The sequence below is a fragment of the Saimiri boliviensis genome, chromosome 5 (genome assembly GCF_048565385.1).
Source record: "Saimiri boliviensis isolate mSaiBol1 chromosome 5, mSaiBol1.pri, whole genome shotgun sequence".
Taxonomy (NCBI): domain Eukaryota; kingdom Metazoa; phylum Chordata; class Mammalia; order Primates; family Cebidae; genus Saimiri; species Saimiri boliviensis.
In genome coordinates this window covers 39870269-39886201 of record NC_133453.1, presented here as the reverse complement: position 1 = coordinate 39886201, position 15933 = coordinate 39870269, and the positions used below count along the sequence as shown (strand labels likewise).

The following is a 15933-nucleotide window of genomic DNA, read 5'->3' as shown; positions in this document are numbered from 1 at the left end:
AGTGGCTCACACCTGTAATCCCAGCATTTTGGGAGGCCAGGGCAGGCAGATCACCTGAGGTCAGGAGTTCGAGATCAGCCTGACCAACAGGGAGAAACCCTGTCTCTACTAAAAAAAATACAAAATTAGTTGGGCATGGTGGCACATGCCTGTAACCCCAGCTACTTGGGAGGCTGAGGCAGGAGAATCACTTGAACTGGGGAGGCAGAGGTTGCGGTAAGCCAAGATTGCACTATTGCTCTCCAGCCTGGGCAATAGGAGTGAAACTCCGGGAAAAAAAAAAAAAAAAAAAGCAGCTATCCTAGCTATGACATTAAACTGTGAAAATTTATTAGCTACAAAAATATTAGTAGAGTTGGCAGTCCTTTCTCTAAAGCTAAAACTACTGTTTCTGCTTCATACCCCAAGTGCCGAAGCCTTGAATTAGATCAATGACTCTGAAGTGGAAGCCAGTGGTGAACCAAATAATCAAGGTAATTTGTTTCCAAAATACATCCACACCTTTCACACTCCCCCACTCTGTAAGATTCTGAAGGGAAGTAGAGATGATATAAGTCATATGTGCATGCCTTTTAAAAAACTCCTAGATTGCCGGGTGCGGTGGCTCAAGCCTGTAATCCCAGCACTTTGGGAGGCTGAGGCGGGTGGATCACGAGGTCAAGAGATCGAGACCATCCTGGTCAACATGGTGAAACCCTGTCTCTACTAAAAATACAAAAAATTAGCTGGGCGTGGTGGCGCGTGCCTGTAATCCCAGCTACTCAGGAGGCTGAGGCAGGAGAATTGCCTGAACCCAGGAGGCGGAGGTTGCGGTGAGCCGAGATCACGCCATTGCACTCCAGCCTGGGTAACAAGAGTGAAACTCCGTCTCAAAAAAAAAGAAAAAACAACTCCTGGATTGTTTTGAGGTATCTACATGTATTTCTAACTTCATGAAGAATTAGGCCGAAACTTTTTAAAAACGCTTTATCAATCACAGGCTTAAGAAGCAGAGCCACAAAGTGACAAGGGCTCAGCAGAAGGCTGGGAAGGTAAGGACCTGTACTCAGAACAAATGTAACCAACTTTCAAAGCTTTCTGTGCTGGCTCCCTCCAGAATCCACTGCATTTTAGTCGGTGACAATGTTCAGTTCAATATCCCAAGAAAAGCACACAGTCTATTAGCCAGATAAAAATGTAAAAAGAAGCAATTCTGGAAATAAAATAATAATAAGAAGAAGAAGTCACAGATGATGACAGACAAAAAAAATCTTCTATTCTGGCTTTAAAAGAACAGTAAACAAGGATCTCTGAGGGGGAAAAAAAACAATAACAAAGTACTGTTGTGATAATCAGTTTCAAAACTTCTGCCCACATTTTATCATTTTAATTTTTTTATTATGTAGCATTGGTTTTTCCATAAGGCTCAGTAGAGGTAAAAATCTCAATCATTCTAGAACTTAACATACTACAAGATGTCAAAACTATGTATTACAAATAAACTTAAATCTGAATCACATGTCAAGATAGTTAAGGGCTGGGCTAAAAAACACACTTTCAAGGTCTATTTTAGGGCAAACAATTAAACTCCTTTACAATCATTGTTTCAAAATCCTTATAAACAGCTCCAATACTGAAATGTTTCATAAGAGAGAACTTCTATTACGTATAAGTAATCATCCAACCACTACTATATGCTAATTTGGACTAGTGTTTAACTACTTGGTAATTTCCTACTCATGTTCAACTTACTGCATTCTACAATGACACCTACTGGCCATTCAAAATCAGCCATTAGTTCTCTAAGACAGCTCTAGTAGGCTGGTTACATAAGAAGAAAAACACACACACACACACACACACACACACACACAGACACACACACACAGAGCCATGCACAAAAGCAAAGATTTGTTAACTGGTACTCAAAACACTACAGAATTGCACCTAAAATAGAGCCAGAAATTTTCTTTGTGACTGAGACTGCATTATTCTTGGAAAATGAGAAAAGACAGAACAAAACACAAAACATGAATTTAAAATTTTTATCTAAAGCATTGACAAATATCTCAATACTCGGAACATCTCTAACAAACAAACTTTAATGATATACCTCTTTTCCAACTAAAATTTTGAGAAAAAAATCAAATTTTGATTTAGATTCATATATAGGAATATAAATTATGATTAATAGAAAACAATCACATCTTATAAAGTTTTTCTGACACGCAGTACCGAAATAAGCTTAGGAAAAATTGTAAAGTTGCTGATACTACATTAGACTTTATCTCTTAAGCTAAAGGCAGTATTTCAAACACCTTACGTTTTAGCAATTTATAACACTTATTTTAAAATTACTTTTCAGTGATTCTCTGAAAATTGTTTTTCTGTGAGCTATAAAATCAAGTTTTTATGTCGTTTGCCCTTCCATAACACACACTGAATAGAACTCTTATTTTAATTCTACATTCTACTGTGGAAACAATGAATTATAAAACTTTTTAAAAATAAGATAATTTAGTTAATTATAAATACATGTTGCCTCTGTCCGAGAGGTTCAGAGTCTACTTTTTAAATCTAATAAAGAATTGATAACTAGCTTCAGACTTGCTTACAGAACAAACTACTTAAAAGTTGACTTTTTTCGGCCGGGTGAGGTGACTTATGCCTGTAATCCCAGTACTTCGAGAGGCCAAGGCGGGCCGATCAGCTGAGGTCAGGAGTTTGACACCAGCCTGAACAACATGGAGAAACTCCGTCTCTACCAAAAATACAACATTAGCGGGGCGTGGTGGCACATGCCTGTAATCCCAGGTACTTGGAAGGCTGAGGGAGGAGAATCGCTTGAACCCAGGATGTGGAGTTTGCAGTGAGCAGAGATTGCGCCATTGTACTCCAGCCTGGGCAACAAGAGCAAAACTCCGTCTCAAAAAAAAAAAAAAAAAAAAAAAAAAAGTTGACGTTCTTCCCCAAATTCAGAGCATCACCTCATTTGCACAGTCCCTAACTTCCACAATATCGGGGGGCGGGGGGGGCGAGGGGGGTGGGATTCATCAATTAATTTTCTAGTCATTTTCCAACTTGCCCTTAGCTCCTAGTGTAGATTTTTTAAGGATTTACACTTCCCTGAAGATTTTTTTAAAATGTTGTCAGCCTTGTCCCTCAAAACAAATAAATTCACCAACTACAAAACATGAACCTGGCCACATTCACCAATTAGTATCTGTCAAGTGAAGTCCATATTTGGGATAAGCTCTTCGTGACTACTCTATCCTCCATGCTACCACCCTTCGCCTACAGAACCAGCCAAGGTAAAAGGCACTCGAGCCAACACAAAAAGTGTTCTAAGACATTAATAGGTTGCAAGACCTCCTCTTTTAGGAGGGACAACCTAGTTGTTTGGGTAAATAACAAGCCAAGGATTACATAATGTACAGCTACAATGAGTTTTCAGGATCTGACCACCAGTAAATATTTTTCTTCTCCGCTCCCCCTCCCTACCAATAGGAAATGGCCCTAAGAAGCAATCACTGAGATTTATCTTAGCTGTCTGCAGTGCCGTGTCCTTTTCTCGCCTGGGGCTTTGTGCAAGGAATCCCTTCAGCCCTCGCCACACCGCCTTGCTCCCGCCTCTCTCCTCCCTCTCTGCCAGCGCCACCGCAGCCCCCACGCCCTAGGTGGGCCCCCCACGTCGCCCCACAGGGCTCGGCTTCCACCCGCCTCGGCTGCCGCCTTCTCCTCCTCACGACCCTCCCAAGATGCTACCTGGTTTACAAGAGGTTCCGAGACCATGGACACTCTGGCTACCGCCTTTCTCGACCACCCTCGCCAGCTCCCTTCTGTAGTTTCTGCGGCCGAAGGAAAAGAAAAACCCTCTTCATCTAGCGCTTTGCGTCCCCCAAAGATAGCACCGCCGCCTACCTGTCACCCTGCTGTCTCCGGCTTCCTACCGCCACCGCCTCCCGCAGCAGCCTGCCAACTGCAGCGCAACAAACAGCCCTCTCATTGGGTGAGAACACGCGCTCAACAACAACCTCTCTTATTGGCTGCAGCATGTCTGCGGCCCTACCCTCTGTGCAGTGTCTAAGAATTCCCTCCCGAAGCAAGGAAAACATCTTGTCTTCCCAGCGCTTCTTTCTTCCACAGTATCTGTTACCTCAGTCAGACTGAGGATGCATATATGTGGGGAAAATATCGACTTCCAGCCTCCCTCATGTGACCTCTACCTCATTCAGGAATCTCTGACCCAGTATCGGAACGTTAAACGGATTCTCCGCTTTCCTGCCGTGAGAGACTCGCGGTGACAACCTCCGCTTCCGGTTGGCTCCGGTTGCAGAGTTGAGTGTCCTGAGAGGTCAGATTGCTGTCAGGTAAATTAGGGAGTTGGTGGGAGACCCCTTGATTAGGATTAAGAGCTAGACTCTATTCTGGGGAGTGCAGAAAATGAGAGACTAACTGGAGAAGGATAGGAGGGAGGGAGATCGACGAACTAGCAGGAGAGAACTGATGAAGTCCTAGTTTAGAATTGGGGTAGGGAGAGGTGGTTGGAGGATTCCATGACCATTACTGTCGTTGTTAAATCCAGGTGCTTTTTCCCGCCTCTGCCACGCGTAAAATCCCCCGCTCTTTGGTTTGTCTTTGTTTTCCTTTGGATCGAACAAAGGCAGAAGAACAGCATCACTAAAAATAATAACAGTTCATTTGTTTTTTATTTTCTAATATTCATATAATATTCAGAGTTTTTTTTAAAATAAGAGGAAATTAGAATATATACTTGATAGTCTTCGGTAAACTCAAATTGCATGTAGTGGAAGTGACGTTATCTTCTTATTTCTTAGGGAAAGGATACCAGCTCTTTTTCTGTACCAGAGCCAGCTTCCTTAAGTGGAGGTTGATCTTCATCAGACTTTTAGATTCGCTTCAGACACAGGTAGATGGCTTTTAAAATTTTTGGTTGCATGTGTTTTCTTTATTTAACTAATTTCCTGACTGTTATTATTTGAGCTGCTCTGAAATGGAAATAACCAACAATTTTCAGTCTTCACAATATAAGTCACTTTTTCTAATTTTATCTTTTATTGTCAGGTATACATACAGAAGTGTGTATAAAACTTACATTTTAAAAAATTGTAACAGGCAGACACTCCTGTAATCACACCTTAGGTTGCAAAATAAAACATTACCAATAACTTAGAACATGCATTCTTAATGGGTGATTTTGCATTTCAAGGGGGTGAAAATTGGTGGGGCTGGGGTAGGAATCTTAGTTACTACAATGATTTGTATCACTCCAAATGGCCACAGTATATAAACGTAAACAGTATATATGTAGTGTTAGATTTTCATTGGATGGAAGTGTGATTAGGAATAAAATGTCTTAAAAGGTTCCTTACAAAGACAGTAATTAAAAATTGGTTGAAAAACACTGCCTTAGAAGCTCCCTGTATGTTTCTGTGATTCCATCTCCTCCACCAAGTGGTATCCTGACATGTGCTTAGTACTCACTTACTTTACTTTAATTTTTCCATCTATGATGCATTCCTAAAAGATGAATTGTTAGGCTTTTCAGTTTACATAAATGGGATCAGAGTGCATGTGTATTTTTTTCTGACTCATCCTTTGCTCATTATTTTATTTGTGGAGACGTACTCATACTTTTGCATGTAGTTTTTTGTTGTATAATATTCTATACTGTGACTATACCATAATCCATTCTATTGTTGGACATTTTGGTTGTTTACAGTTGAGAGAATAAATAATGTGGCTATAAAGATTATTTTAAAAACATTTCCTTTTTTTATTTTGTTAAGACCAGAGTCTTGATGTCTCTAAGAAAATATTTTATTTTTTTATATTCCATAAATATAAACCTTTGATCTGTGATATGTTTATAAGATTTACAGTTAATAAAGTAGAATCATATCCAAATTGTCCCAAAGACACCTTTTTTTTTTTTTTTTTTTTTTTTTTTTTGAGGCAGAGTCTCGCTCTGTTGCTCAGGCTGGAGTACAGTGGCATGATCTCGGCTCACTGCAATCTTCATCTCTTAAGTTCAAGCAATTCTCCTGTCTCAGTCTCCCCAGTAGCTGGGACTACAGGCCTGCACCTTCACAACCAGCTAATCTTTGTATTTTTAGTAAAGATGGGATTTTGCCATGTTGGTCAGGCTTTTCTTGAACTCATGACCTCAGGTGTTTCACCTGCCTCAGCTTCCCAGTGTGCTGGGATTACAGGCATAAGCCAGCACACCTGGGCTCCAAAGACACTTTAATATTTTCTAATAATGATTCGATAATCTGTTTTGAGATTAAATTGTTTGAAACTAAATTTAAATTCCCTTTTCCCAGTTGCACCATCCACATTTCAAGTGCTAGTGGCTACCACATTGGACAATGTTTATCTAGAATAAGACATTCATATGTTCTGATTTTCTTTATATATATATATATATATATACACACACACACACATATATATGTATATGTATATATACATATATATGTATATATGTATATATATGTATGTACATATATATATATATATATATATATATTTTTTTTTTTTTTTTTTTTTTTTTTTGAGATGGAGTCTCACTGTCACCCAGGCTGGAGTACGGTGACAGGATCTCAGCTCACTGCAACCTCCACCTCCTGGGTTCAAGCGATTCTCCTCCCTCAGCCTCCCGAATAGCTGGGACTACAGGTGTGTGCCACTGCACCTGGCTAACTTTTGTATTTTTTAGTAGAGACAAGGTTTCACCATGTTGGCCAGGCTGATCTCAATCTCCTGACTTCAAATGAGCTGCCTGCCTCAGCCTCCCAAAGTGCTGGGATTATAGGCATGAGCCACTGCACCTGCCCATGTTCAGCTTTTCTAGGTCATGCCAGTTTTTCAGAATGATTGTGCTAAGTTAGATTCTCATCACTAAGGTGTGAAAGTAGAAGGCATATCACAATGTGCTTTTTCATTCTCACAATCTTGCAAGGTAGGTTATCCTCATGTTACATGAAGAAACTGAAGTTCAGGGAAATTAAGCAGTTTGCCTTGGATTTTATTTTCACTAATGCAAAGCAGGAGATTTTCAAACTCTTCCTTTACATGATCAGGATATCATTGTTTGACTTATGGCTATTTGGAAATAGAAGAAAGTTTAAAAAGAAAAATGGGCCAGGTGCCATTGCTCACGCCTGTAATCCCAATATTTTAGGAGGCCAGGGTAGGAGGAATGCTTGAGGCCAGGAGTTCAATACCAACCTGGGCAGCATAGGAAGAGAAGATCCTATCTCTGAAAACAAGAAAAAGAAAAAACATGAAAGGTTTTCTACAGATAATGTTGTCAACTTTCTGCTCTTTTTGAAAAGAAATGTAAATGTTATATGTAAATTCCTATTAAAAAGGATACTTCTGAAATAATTAGTTAAAAGAGAAAACACATTGAATTTATTTAAATAAATTGGTATAGGAGAAATGAGGGTATGTATACTTTCGTATTTTCTTTCAAAGGTTTATCTTTCAAATTAATAGTTTGAGCACAGTAGTATTGTAACTTCAATATAGTCTTTATACTACAGTAATGTTTCGATTTATTTTCAAAAACCATTTTATTAAAATTCTTGACCCTTTGTTTTATACTCTCTTCCAAATACATTGATACTCAGGTTAATATTCTAGAATTGACATTTGCCAAAATAAGAGTTTGTCTTGTAATCTCTAAGCATTTTTAAAATGAAGCCTTAGTTTAAAAAAGATTTTTTGAAAACATGGTATGCAGAAGCCAAGACATTATCATTCTTTTTTTTTTCTTGAGACAGAATCTCGCACTGTAACCAGACCAGAGCACAGTGGCATAATCTCTGCTTACTGCAATCTCTGCCTCCTGGGTTCAAGCAATTCTCCTGCCTCAGCCTCCCAATTAGCTGGAATTACAGGTGCCCATCACCATGCCTGGCTAATTTTTTTTTGTATTTTTAGAAGAGACAGGGTTTCACTCTGTTGATAAGGCTGGTCTTGAACTTGACCTCGTGATCCGCTGGCCTCAGCCTCCCAAAGTGCTGGGATTACAGGCGTGAGCCACCATGCCGAGCCCTCATTATCATTCTAAATAAACACTTGTAATGATCTTCTTTTGTAATAAATGTATTTAGTCTCAAGGGTCAGTCTGAAATCTAACACCGTACTTTTTGCCTTCGTTTTATTCAATCTATGAAGTAATAATGGGTTAAATGTTTCATTCAGAGTTGTGTTGTAGTTTTAACTTGTGTATGAGAGTATTGGTTTTAATTCTCATTTAAATGTGAAAATCCTCCTAGGCATGATTGTAATCCCCCCATAATACCAGCATTTTCGGAGATTTATGCCAGGGGATCGAGGATCACTTGAGGCCAGGAGTTTAAGATCAGTCTGGGCAACATAGGGAGGCTCCATCTCTATAAAGCATTTAAAAATTAGCTGGGCATGGTGCATACTCCTGTAGTCCTAGCTACTCTGGAGGCTGAGACAGCAGACTCACTTGAGCCCAAGAGTTTGAGGCTGCAGTGCTGCTGTGAGCGGCTAGATCCAGAGCAAGACCGTCTATCTTTAAAAAATACACACACAGGGCCAGGCGCGGTGGCTCAAGCCTGTAATCCCAGCACTTTGGGAGGCCAAGGCGGGTGGATCACGAGATCAAGAGATGAGACCATCCTGGTCAACATGGTGAAACCCCGTCTCTACTAAAAATACAAAAAATTAGCTGGGCGTGGTGGCGCGTGCCTGTAATCCCAGCTACTCAGGAAGCTGAGGCAGGTGAGGCAAGAGAATTGCCTGAACCCAGAAGGCGGAGATCGCGCCATTGCACTCCAGCCTGGGTAACAAGAGCGAAACTCCGTCTCAAAAAAAAAAATACACACACACACACACACACAATTAAATGTGAAAATCAACATGTTGTTGTTGTTGTTGTTGTTGTTTGAGACAGAGCCTTGCTCTGTTGCCCAGGCTGGAGCGCAGTGGCTCAATCTCTGCTCACTGCAACTTCCGCCTTCCAGGTTCAAGTGATTCTCCTTCCTCAGCCTCCCAAGTAGCTGGGATTACAGTGCACACCACCACACCCAGCTAATTTTTTTTTTTTTTTGAGATGGAGTTTCACTCTGTAGCCCAGGCTGGAGTGCAGTGCCGTGATCTTGGCTCACTGTAGCCTCCACCTCCTGGATTCAAGCGATTCTCCTACTTCAGCTTCCCAAGTAGCTGGGATTACAGGCACAAGCCATCATGCCCAGCTAATTTTTGTATTTTTTTTATTTTTATTTTTTTTATTTTTTTTATTTTTTTTTTATTTTTTTGAGGCGGAGTTTCACTCTTGTTACCCAGGCTGGAGTGCAATGGCACGATCTCGGCTCACCGCAACCTCCGCCTCCTGGGTTCAGGCAATTCTCCTGCCTCAGCCTCCTGAGTAGCTGGGATTACAGGCACACGCCACCATGCCCAGCTAATTTTTTGTATTTTTAGTAGAGACGGGGTTTCACCATGTTGACCAGGATGGTCTCGATCTCTTGACCTTGTGATCCACCTGCCTCGGCCTCCCAAAGTACTGGGATTACAGGCTTGAGCCACCGCGCCCGGCCTGTATTTTTTTTAAATAGAGACGCTGTTTCACCACGTTGGCCAGTCTGGTCTTGAACTCCTCACCTCGTGATCCGCCTGCCTCGGCCTCCCAGAGTGCTGGGATTACAGGCATGAGCCACCGCAACGAGCCTAACTTTTGTATTTTTTAGTAGAGACAGGGATTTGCCATGTTGGCCAGGCTGGTCTTGAACTCCTACCCTCAGATGAGCCACCTGCCTCAGCCTCCCAAAGTGCTAGCATTACAGGGGTGAGCCACCGCGCCTGGCCAACATAATGTTTTTTAGTATCTTAACATGTTTACAAATATTAAATGTTGGTTAGTTTTTCAGAGTTAGTATGTACAATTTTTTTCCTCATATCTTGGAACTATTGTTTATTTTTTGAGACAGAGTCTTGCTCTGTCGCCCAGGCTGGAGTGCAGTGGCTTCATCTCAGCTCATTGCAACCTCTGCCTCCTGGGTTCAAGCGATTCTCATGCCTCAGCCTCCCAATTATGTGTCTTAAATATACACTATCTAATAATTACCTCTCTCTTCTAAGAGCCTATGTAAGAAGTCCTACTGGGCCGGGCCTGGTGGCTCACGCCTATAATCCCAGCACTTTGGGAGACCGAGGCAGGCCTATCACTTGAAGTCAAGAGTTCAAGAGCACTCTGGCCAATATGTTTAAACCCTGTCTCTACTAAAATATACAAAAAAATTAGCCAGGCATGGTGACAGGCGCTTGTAATCCCAGCTACTTGGGAGCCTGAGGCAGGACAATCATATGAACCTGGGAGGTAGAGGTTGCAATGAGCTGAGATGGTGCCACTGCACTCCAGCCTGGATGATAGTGAGACTCCATCTCAAAAAATGAAATCCTACCTTATTATTGGGCCTGTTAATAGTTATAAATAAGGACATAATGGTAATAATGACTTGGTTTTACTTCTAGAAAAGCAGTGATTATAGAATTGCTACTCCTTGCCAAGTAATTAGAATTTGGAAAAATAAAAATTAAAGAATTTCTACTGCTAACCTTATACAAATTATAGTATAATGCAATTAATCCATACCCCTTAATTTGAATTAGCAATTTAACTGGAAACTGAGCTGGTTTATTTTTATATTATATATTAAAATAACACTAATAAAACTGAAGTATTTATATAATTATTGAGGACATATTTTATTTAAGGAAATAAATTTATTGATTAAAAAGGAGTCCTAAGGTCTCTGTTGGCCCAGTTCAGGGATCGGCAAACTTCAGTCTGTGGACCAAATCCAGCCTACTGCCTATTTTTGTAAGGTCCATGAGCTAAGAATGGTTTTTACAAATGAACATTTGTAATCACTTTGATGCTAAAGATCACTAACTTTGAGCCCCAATTAAGCAAAATGTTACCCCCAAAAAGGGAGTTCCATTTTTTCATCAGTAGACCTGTATTATTTAAAAAAAAAAAAAAAAATTGTACTCAGTTATGTATTACATTTTGAATTTTATCAATAAGGTATTTGTGGAAGTGTGTTTTCTCTCCCTATATATGTACCTACATAATTGCCTCGATTTTACCTCTTTTGCCCACAAAGCCTAAAATATTTACTATCTGCCTTTTTAGAGAAAACTTTCATGTAATCATCTGTAATTAAAGGCATTACGGCATTTTAAAAGAATCATCTAAAGAAAATTTTTTAAAAACAGTATGTATAACCTTTTTGTTATATATATTTGTGCATTATGAAAGGACTCAAAAGGAAAACAATATTGCTTTGAAGTTAGGAGCAGGGTTCTGAAACCAAACTGCAAGGTTCAAATCTCAGCTGTACCCTTTACTATTTTTATTACCTTTGGAAAGTTACTTAACTGCTTGGAGTCTCATTTTCCTCATCTGTAAAATGGGGATACTCGTGATTTAAGTTCCAAGAGTTGTTTTAGAAGTAATGGAGTTAATATATGTAAAACATTTTAGCCGGGCACGGTGGCTCAAGCCTGTAATCCCAGCACTTTGGGAGGCCGAGGCGGGTGGATCACGAGGTCAAGAGATCGAGACCATCCTGGTCAACATGGTGAAACCCCGTCTCTACTAAAAATACAAAAAATTAGCTGGGCATGGTGGCACGTGCCTGTAATCCCAGCTACTCAGGAGGCTGAGGCAGGAGAATTGCCTGAACCCAGGAGGCGGAGGTTGCGGTGAGCCGAGATGGTGCCATTGCACTCCAGCCTGGGTAACAAGAGTGAAACTCCGTCTCAAAAAACAAAAACAAAAAAAAACAAAAAACAAAAAAAAAAATTTTAGGATAGTACACCTGGCACATAGGACTCAATAAATGTTTACTATTATTATAATGAAGAAAGAACAAGATAGTAAGTGGTTATCTTTGAGTGGTGGGATTGCCAATTATTTTTCTTTTTTATATTTTGTATATGTGTATTTCCTGTGAACTTGGCTGTAATAAGACACTTTTATAAAATCTTTTAACTAGAATTTTCAATTATCTATATTGGCTGTTTTTTTAAAAAAAAATTATACATATATATACACACACACATATATATTTGTATGTGTATTCACACACACACAACACACACACAACACACACACACACACACACACATACATTGTTTCACCTGAAAAGATAAACAATAAATTAAACAATAAATTTGGGTATTTGATATCTACAATTTGCATGTTTCTCACATGTGCTCTTGTTTTCCTTATAGACATGACACATGGACATGGAAATGAACATGGACATAATAAAATAAAACTTCCAGATTATAGACAATGGAAGATAGAAGGGACACCACTAGAAACTGTCCAGAAGAGGCTGGCTGCACAAGGACTAAGGGATCCATGGGGCCGGTAAGATGAATTAAGTAATTTAGATAGAATGTATCCTAGGGAATCAAGTGTCTCTGTTCCTTTTCAATGTATTCTCCTTAGAGAATCACGAAAAATGGCTTTTTACATTAAAGTTTTTTGTTTGTTTTGAGACAGGGTCTCACTCTGTCACCCAGTCTGGAGTTCAGTGGTGTGCTTATGGTAATCTCCATCTCCTAGGCTCAGGTGATGCTCCCACTCTCCCAAGTAGCTGGGACTATAGTCATGGGCCACCATGCCCAGCTAATATTTGTATTTTTAGTAGAGACAGGGTTTTGCCATGTTGCGCAAGCTGGTCTCGAACTCCTGAGCTGAAGCGATCTGCCCACCTTGTTCTCCCAAAGTGTTACAATGACAGGTGTGAGCCACTATGCCCAGCCACATTAAAGTTTTAAAATAAACTTTATTGTGGTATCATTTCTATATAGTAAAATTCACCTGTTTTAAGTATAAGTCCTTTATCAGATAAAAGTTTCATGGTGCTTGCTTCAGCAACACGTATACTACAAGTGTAATACAAAGAAGTTAGTATGGCCTTGTGCAAGTATTTAAAAAAAATTTTTTTTAAAGTTTGCAAATGTTTTTTCCCACAATGTGGCTTATCTTTTGATATTCTTAATAATGTCTTTCAGAGAGTTTAAAATTTTGATGAATTCACAATTTAGCAATTTTTTTCTTTTACAATTTATGCTTTTTGCAACCTAAGATTATCTTCTGTGCTTTCTTTTAGAAGCTTTTATAGATCTTCCTACATTTCTATGATCTATTTTGAGTTCATTTTTGTATCATGTGAAGTAAAGATGATGGTTAGTATTTTTACATATGTGCATCCAGTTGCTCCAGCACTATTTATTTAAAGATTTTCTTTCCCCTATTGAATTACCTTAATGTTGTCAAAAATCCATTGAGTGATTTTTGACACTCAGTGGGCGTGGTGGCTCATGCCTGTAATTCTAGCATTTTGGGAGGCCAAGGCGGGTGGGTCACTTGAGCTCAGGATTTCAAAACCAGCCTGAGCACTATAGGGAGATTTTGTCTCTACACGAAATTTTTAAGAATTGCCAGATGTGGTACACACATGTAGTCCCAGCTACTCAGGAGGCTGAAGTGGTGGATCACTTGAGCCCAGGATGTCCACATGGCAGTGAGCCAAGATCTGCCCACTGCACTTCAGCCTGGGCAACAGAGAGAGACCTTGTCTCCAGAAAATTTTAAAAATCAATTGCCTGTATCTATGGGATCTATTTCTGGACTCTATTCCATTACCCTCATTAATATGTCCACTCTTATGCCAATACCACACTGTCTTTAAATCAGGTAGTATGAGATCTCCAACTTTAAAAATACTATTTTAGCTATTCTAGCTCTTTTACATTTATGTATAAACTTTGGAATGAGCCTATTCATTTCTATAAAAAGCCTGCTTGGATTTTAATTGGGATTACATTGAATCTGTTTCAAGTAGATTCACAATGGGACTCTGTTTCACATCCACACTGAATCAAATTCACATCAATTTAGGGGCTGGGCACAGTGGCTCACACCTGTAATTACAGCTTTTTGAGAGGTTGAGGTGGATGGATCACTTGAGGTCAGGAGTTCGAGACCAGCCTGGCCAACATGGTGAAACCTCGTCTCTACTAAAGGATATGAAAAATTAGCTAGACGTGGTAGCAGGTGCCTGTAATCCCAGCTACTTGGGAGGCTGAGACAGGAGAATTGCTTGAACCCGGGATGTGAAGGTTACAGTGAGCCAAGATTGCGCCATTGCACTTCAGCCTAGGCAACAGGGCAAGACTCTGTCTCAAAAATAGTAATAGTAATACTTGTATCTATGTTCATAAGGGGTATTATTCTGTAGCTGTTTTTCTTCTAACATCTTTGTCTGGCTTTGGTATCTCAATTAGATTTAATTAGCTCTCATATTTCCTAAGTCATATTTCTATAGTTAAATGGTTTTCGTTTTTCATAACCTGATGTTTTCACTGGCTGTCTTTATCAGAGCAGGCTGTCAGTCTTCTAAAATTCAGGCTGCTATGGTAGGGAGAAGCGGAGATCCTTTTGAATAGTAACAATAATGTCAAATGTTACATTACTCCATGCTCTTCTGCCAAAGTATATCATACATGAGCCTGCTTACTCTTAGTGATATTATAAAGTAGGTAATCATCATCATTGAATAGAACAGGAAGTAGACCATGACAGTTAAGTGTCTTGCCTAGCCTACAATATTGTGAATCTAATATAAGTATTAGATAGCAAAGATTAATACCCAAGTCTGTAACTTCATCTTTCAATGATGTTGTAATGACTACTGTGGGCAGAGTCCATCTGACCTGTGACAGATAGGCTGAAGTGAGTTGCATTTGATGGTTCTGTAAAATCCTGAGGCATGTGACTATGAAATCATCAAGTGTTTATTCTTCTATTTTACATGTGAAACTTGGGCATATACTTAATTTATCCTATGCCACAGAAAGATTCCTATTGTGATTCACTTAAATGATCTTCTGTAGGGAAGCATTTATGTCAATTAGAAATATGAAAATTAAATGTATTTCATTCAATGTATGTACACGCAAGTTGTGTATGATTCTAATTTTTTCTCCTTTTTTTATTCTAGCAATGAAGCATGGAGATACATGGGTGGCTTTGCACAAAAGATTACCTTTTTTGATGTATTCTTTAGAGGATTCAAATGGGGATTTGCTGCATTTGTGGTAGCTGTAGGAGCTGAATATTACCTGGAGTCCCTGAAGAAAGATAAGAAGCATCACTGAACATAATACCTGAAAGTATCATAGTGGTTTCTTAACTCTCCAAAATAAGATTTCTTCACTATAGCCTACTTGTCTTGTTTGTCCCTTAAAGAATATTAGTATGATTTAATAAAGTAAAATAAAATATATATATGCCAATCTGTTTTTGTCATTTTTTTTTTTTTTTAAGTGTCTCAAGCCATATCAGAGTTAGTTTAGAATACATAGTGGGTTGGAGAACAGCAGGAGTGACTTCTGCATATAGCAGGCAGGCAGCATATATTTGACTGAGAAAATGGACATGTTCTAACAAGTTTTTTAAATCTTTTTTTTTTTTTTAATTAGTCCTGACCTAGCTTGTACTAGCAAGTTTTTAAATGGGAGTTGGTCTTACTGCTTTTATTGCTTTTATCGTCCTCTTCAGGTGGTTTAGAGGAACCCAGATTATACTGTAAATACTTACTGCTCTGTTCTGGTTGACATATCCGTGTATTACGTTCATTTTTCTTAATTGTGGCATTTTCTACTCTTGCTTAGTCCTCTTAGTCCTTATTGTTCCTGTGTCATGAAAAACCATACTTTTATTTATTTATTTTGAGACAGGGTTTTGCTCTGTCACTCATGCTGAAGTACAGTTGCAGAATGCTCTTGGCTCACTGCAACCTCAGCCTTTCCTGGGCTCAAGGGATCCTTCCACGACACCAGGTTATCTTGTATTTTTAGTAGAGATGG

At 39.3% G+C, this 15933-nt stretch overlaps 2 protein-coding genes across 9 annotated transcripts in view; one reads left to right on the top strand and one right to left on the bottom strand.

The window, feature by feature from the left end:
* HYCC2 (hyccin PI4KA lipid kinase complex subunit 2) overlaps positions 1 to 3999 on the bottom strand; it is an 87155-nt gene extending 83156 nt beyond the window's left edge. For 3 of the 8 annotated variants that reach the window (XM_074399292.1, XM_010336448.2, XM_003925665.2), the window contains exon 1: positions 3901 to 3999. The gene's annotated coding sequence lies outside the window, so the exon portion shown is untranslated. The other 5 variants (XM_074399286.1, XM_074399287.1, XM_074399288.1 and 2 more) reach the window with 2 other exon arrangements.
* Positions 4000 to 4068: 69 nt separating this feature from the next.
* Positions 4069 to 15360, top strand: NDUFB3 (NADH:ubiquinone oxidoreductase subunit B3). The gene is made up of 4 exons (XM_010336446.3): positions 4069 to 4349; positions 4818 to 4909; positions 12283 to 12424; positions 15066 to 15360. The coding sequence occupies exons 3-4, from the start codon at positions 12285 to 12287 to the stop codon at positions 15220 to 15222; spliced, it is 297 nt and encodes a 98-aa protein (XP_010334748.1). The 5' UTR covers positions 4069 to 4349; positions 4818 to 4909; positions 12283 to 12284; the 3' UTR covers positions 15223 to 15360.
* Positions 15361 to 15933: the final 573 nt, after the last annotated feature.